At 41.4% G+C, this 6,000-nt stretch overlaps 1 protein-coding gene across 2 annotated transcripts in view; it reads right to left on the bottom strand.

The window, feature by feature from the left end:
- Positions 1–250: 250 nt before the first annotated feature.
- LOC111952012 (insulin receptor substrate 2-B) overlaps positions 251–6,000 on the bottom strand; it is a 36,490-nt gene continuing 30,740 nt past the window's right edge. Inside the window, exons 2-3 of one of the 2 annotated variants that reach the window (XR_002875671.3) lie at positions 2,819–4,646; positions 251–1,814 (exon numbers count right to left, since the gene is read on the bottom strand). Coding sequence is in view for 1 of the 2 variants with exons in the window: in XM_023970420.3 (XP_023826188.1) it covers positions 4,642–4,646 (5 nt within the window). In the remaining variant the exon portion in view is untranslated. Of the gene's footprint in view, positions 4,647–6,000 lie in introns of both variants that reach the window. The other variant, XM_023970420.3, reaches the window with a different exon arrangement.

Genomic DNA, 6,000 nt, shown 5'->3' with positions numbered 1-6,000 from the left:
GGGAGGATGGCACCTAGTAAATGGCTGGAATGGAGTCAATTGAATGGTATCTACCACATGGAAACCATGTTTGATACCATTCCAGCCATTATGAGCCATCCTCCTCAGCAACCTTCACTGCTGTACTTGTACATCAACTCTGCCTCATGCTCCAGAAACAGTAAACTCCAGCCCCACATGGCATTCTGGCTCAGACAAGGCTTACTAATACGTACACACACACAAAKATAATGAGGGACAGTTGAGGTGGTAGATGTACATGAACACTTTTATTGCAATAGCTCTATTGAAAGCAAAAAAGTTGGATAAATATAAACACTATGCTCCAAATTCCTCCGCTAGGACTTCACCCCCATCCCTCCTGAAGTGAGAACGAAAAAAAAGTCACCTTGGGGCGCAATTAACATGAAAAAAATACTATCATATTTAAATAATTTCTCTTTTTATTTTAACACCTTTTTTTCCCCGTAAGGACATACGTTGCAGAGAAATATAATGCACATATGAGGATTAACACCTCCACCGTATGAAGAACTGTCTGTTCCATAAAGCTAAATGACAATGCCATTAAATTCTGAAAGAAAACACAGGTAGCAATGAAAATGACATCGTCATGGTTGCCATCAATCAACAGCATTCAAAATGGTTATTTTGTAATACTACACAGCAGCAAATAAAATAGTAAGTTACAAAACATTAGGCAGAGGATATTTTTTTTCCTTTTCTTTTTTTTAATACAAAACTGCTAAATGTCTACATCCTCAAACTCTTCAAAACTTTACCCCACTGTCTCCGTTTAGCTTAAAAATGATTTTAAACCCCGTCTTTAAGAGTTCCATCAAAAGTATCAACACAACACCCAAAAGACTATGGAGATTTAACTTCTGCTCTTTCTATAAAGTAGATTAAAAATAAAAAAAATACTGTTGCACATTTATTTATGCAGTACCGTTTAGTTCCTCTGTAATATATTATGTAGTTATTAGATTTCCCCCCATTATTTCCTAAAAGGGTTTGTTATTATTGTTAACTCAAAACGCTACGGCTCTGTTCCAACATCCACACTAGCATACTACTTAGTATGCACACTAGTAGCTAGTCGCACACTACTGAGAATGCATGTCCAATACATCGCTAGTAAGGAGTGTGGGACCCGACCATATTGGCCTATAATATATCATCAACAGAACAAAGTAGAATCATCCACCAAATAGTACAGAACTGAACAAGGCTGATATGAGTGAGTATCGATAATCAAGACAATTTTTTATTTAATTGATTAAGTAAAACTTCTTAAAATCACAGAAAGTCTTGCCAAATAAAGCGTTCGTATTATTCAAATCTAATAGCTCAAAGCCGAACAGCGCTGCAGCGTAACCAAATATAAATAAAATCACAGTACAGCCTTTAAAAATGTGTTCCAACCACAGAATTAGAATGAGGATTCTAGTTCTATGGTTTCAGCCTTGGGTAGATATAGTAACAGTTCCTTTTCCATAACATACATTAACAGTAGGTTCTGTGCACCGCAACTGTACCATATAAGACATTGGTTGTACCAAATGGGATCTGACGGGTTGTTGAAAGTTTTTTTTTTTTTTTTGCTGGGGGGTCAACCTTTTCCACAGTCCATTATTCTGCACCAACAAATATATCATCATCATCATCTTCATACTTTAGTTAACACCGACAAGACGTACCATGATACTTTTGAGCCCTTCTAATCCCCCCACCCCCTTTCCTAACAAGCATCAAGCTCTTTTTTTCTTTTTCACTGACATTTTGGTTCAGTCATCATCAAATGACTAAGAGATCTAGAAAAAGAGGGAAGGGAAAGAGGGGGAAGGGAGCGAGGGAATAATCAGGTGAGCGAATAAAATTAACACTCCAGTCACGCGATCGATAGTGTGACTAACATCTTCTCCCTCTGTCCCCCCCACATTCCTCCCACCGACACCCATAGAGTGGGTTAACTATATAAAAGGCCGACAGAAATTGCACAGAAAAATACACAACAGTACTCCAGCAGAACTCACTGCTTCCAGCCTTTCAGAAGGGAGACAGGAGGGTACATTTTTTTTAGGGATAGGGATATATATATATATATTTTTTTTTTTAAAGGCATGGCACACGAGTCAAAATACTGAAATGAAAGAAAATTAAGAGGACAACCCACAGCGTTCTTTCAGTTAGGATGGTAACATGATCACTCCTCTGTTAAGTGGCGCACTGACACGTTTTTTCCCCCCTAACGGATTCCAAGCAACGTATTAGACAACGTATTTTACCTTACTTGTACCTCATCTCTTGCATMTAACCCTTTGTTGTAGCTACACTTCCCAGCGCTAACCCTAAAGTAACGTCGTCAAATCCTGAAAACCTCTCTGAACTGGTTCTTGTGGATCCCAGTTTAGGCCGAGAATAGACCCTCACTCCCCTGCGCTCTCCCTCACTACGGCCAGCCTACATGCTTGGCAATGTGAGGGGTCTAACGTGCGTAACCAGGGAAGTTAGGGGCTGGCAGAGGCGTGTGTCCGTGTGTGTGCATGTTGCACCTTGGGGGGGGGGGGGTAGAGTCAGGTTACTGGAACCTCTAACGTCACCCCAACCCCGTGTGTCACCCAGCACACTTACTGATGGATTAGTGGAGTCACAGCAACAGGGGGCATCGTGTGTGTGGTCAGTCARTGTAYCCAGGGCCGTAACTACATGAGGACACAGCGGTCCGGACCTCAATTCTTTTTCTAATAAAAATAATCTATTATGGGTCAACATCTGAATATTACTTTCAGCATTGATCAAAGCTCAGAACGCTTACATTCTTGATCTGACTGCTTTAAATCACGCCGGCTTCTTTGCGAACGAGTTGGAACCAGGAACCGTGGTTTGTTCGTTGTGTTCGCCTGCGTCCCCTGGATTTGCCTCCCGGATTTTCCTTTTTAGCAGCACATTCACCACTCTCTCAAACGGCTAACTTTGCCCGCTTGTGGCACAGGCCGAGGGCCAGCTAGAAGGATGAAGTAAGAAGATCATGTTAAACGAAGCCTACCTCAACAGGAGCAAATAAATAGGTTAAGATCTCACAATAACTTTGCTTTACAGAGAGTAGGCTACTGAGACAGACAGTGGTGTGGCAACTCAGTGTTAAGGTTGAGGCAGGCTGCAATGGAAGCAGAGGAGAAGGAGTGGTTCCCAAACTTGGGTCTGGGCCCCCCTGAGAAAATCTGTACTAATCTTTTAAAACAGGTTAGGAACTTAAAATATGTTTCAATATGAACATCTCCACATGACCCATCTTCCCTATAGGCCGACATTACATTCGAATRGAAATGCAAACAATACAGTACACTGAAAATGACATACGTTTTCATTTATATTGGTAGCCGTTTACCCCTGGAGTTTATAGTTTACCCATTACCCACTTTTTTTTTTTTACCACTACATCACTGATATTAATACAGAATCATAATATTCTAATAATTCATGTGCATGTGATAATACGATCTGTGTGCTCCTTTGATGTCCGTTTGTGCAGCGCTTGATTAGTAATGCCTAGGGATACAAACGTTAATGCCATGTCATTTGAGAAGAGAGACGTGTAAAAATGGGATTTTATGCAATTCATCACACAAACGGACTCAACAGTCGCTATGTGTCAGTTTGAATCATTCCTCCCATTTCCCCCCTTTCAGGGATATGACATTACAATTGTATAGCTAATATATGTTTGTAGATCGACTGAGGTGAATGAATGAACCTACAGCGGCCACGGTGATAATGGCAGAGGTCAGTTTTGCTGTTCTACAAATAGCTTTTTTTTTTTTTATTGTATAGAAATGCAGTAAATGAGCTTCAACCTCCCCCCCCAAAAACAATCCAGACCTCACAAAAACCTTGGTTARGGCCTTGACTGTAGCCTAAAGAGCACAGACAAGCGAAAGTGTGTATGTGTATATATCTCCATCCATCTGTGAGCCAGACCTGTGCTAATAAGGCCCTTAAGTGGAAATAAAATACTTGCGTCTTTTATGGAAAATATTGGGACTATCGTCGAGTCCAGTACCATTTTCTGCTAATAGAAAAATACTAAATAAACCATGTTAGAATAACAAATGCACTATGTGGCTTTAAATACATGTAGCAGTTTCTCAGTGAGAAGATGAGTAAACTCTAAGATAAGAGTAATACTTAAGAGTAAACTCTACTGACCAGTCTCAACCCTGTCTAAGAGTTGTATTATTATTTGGCTATTATTATTATTATTAACTTACAGCGATACCATGTTTGAGCGAAGCTCCCTTTTTTGCGCTGTAGATCAGAAATAATGTTTTTATATCTAAAGTCATTTAACGATGAGAGAGAGCAGCCTCAAAACCAGCCACTGACGAAACAAAATCGGGAAAAAATATATATAAAAAAAAAGATACTAAAACGCAAGCGCCTTCAGTCTTCATCTTCTGCTGTCTTCGTGATGTTGTGGTTCAAAGGGGGCGTGACCTTGTGGGCCAGCCTTGGGGTCGAGTTTGAAGGGTGGTGGCGGAGGGCCAGCTTTGGGGTCGAGGTCAAAGGGTGGTAGTGGAGGGATTTAGTTAGTTTCTGTGGTGCACCCCTCTATCTCAGATCAGATCCCTCCATCCAGCTTCATTCTGTAGAGAGAGAGAGCATCAGTTAACCTCACCAAAAAAGTTGGTAAAGAAGCATGTCCCTTCGTGGCCCACACACATTCTGGCAGTGGATTAGGCTGGGCTCTGGCTGTGCATATCCCCTGTATCTAAAGCGTGTGCGTATATCCCCCCTGTGTGCGTGCGTGTGTGTTTTAAGGCTGGCCTCAGTTGACCCTGAGCAGGGCTTTGATAGGGGCTTTGTCCTGTTAGAACAATGGCCGCTGGGTCACAATACAGTTGCTTTGAGAGAGGGCTTCAGCTGTGGTCGGGCTGGAGCGACAGGAATGCTGGCTAACGCTTTCTATCTGTCTGTTAGGGGGGGATGGAGAAAGGAGTGGGAGGAGATGGGGACAGAAAGAGCGAGAGAGAGAGGAAGGGAAGGAGAGATGGGGGAAACAGAGAGATAGAGGATGAGAGAGCGATAGAGAAGATGTGGAGAGGGGTCTTAGGGACCTTTTTACGGCAGTTTACTTAGACCATAAGAATATGCTCAGGCTCCAACCACTGCTGGACACTACTGTACAACAGCCTCAACTGACCCCATGTGGCAATGAAGCTCCAGCCTACTTCCGCCGAGTCCGATGAACTTGTCGATACCATTTTTAAGTTGCTGCGTACAGTATGAAGGAAACAAGATGTCATTTCACAACTCAGTTCTAACTAGGATTAGAGTAATGATGAAGTCTACATGCTAGCTGTTCCCATAGACTTCCAGTCATTGCAGTTGCTAACTAGTGTTAGTGTAAACACTAGAGAGCATACTTCCTTTTTTAAGTTGCAAGCAGACATAAAAATGGTATCCACGAGTTCATCTCTGGGGAAGTAGATAAAGAGCTTCATTGCCAAAATCCCAAACTATCCCTTTAAGAAAAATACTTACATCCAGTCCAAATCCATGTTAAGTCTACTTACCTCAACTTTGAATTTGTGTATATCTTTTTTTATTTAACCTTTAACTAGGAAAGCCAGTTAAGAACAAATTCTTATTTACAATGATAGCCTACCAAAAAGGAAAATGGGGGCCTGGGATTAAAAATAAATACAATATATAGGACAAAACACACATCACAACGAGAGACAACACTACTACATAGCAAGGCAGCAACACAACACAGCATGGTAGCAACACAACATGACAACAACATGGTAGCAACAACACATGGCAGCAGCACAACATGGTACAAACATTATTGCTCACAGACAACAGCACCAAGGGCAAGAAGGTAGAGACAACAATACATCACACGAAGCAGCCACAACTGTCAGTAAAAGTGTCCATGATTGAGTCGTTGAATAAAGAGATAAAGCTGAGATTAAACTGTCCCGTTTGAGTGTT

Source organism: Salvelinus sp. IW2-2015, linkage group LG3, assembly GCF_002910315.2.
Source record: "Salvelinus sp. IW2-2015 linkage group LG3, ASM291031v2, whole genome shotgun sequence".
NCBI lineage: Eukaryota > Metazoa > Chordata > Actinopteri > Salmoniformes > Salmonidae > Salvelinus > Salvelinus sp. IW2-2015.
This window is presented reverse-complemented; position numbering and strand designations above follow the sequence as displayed.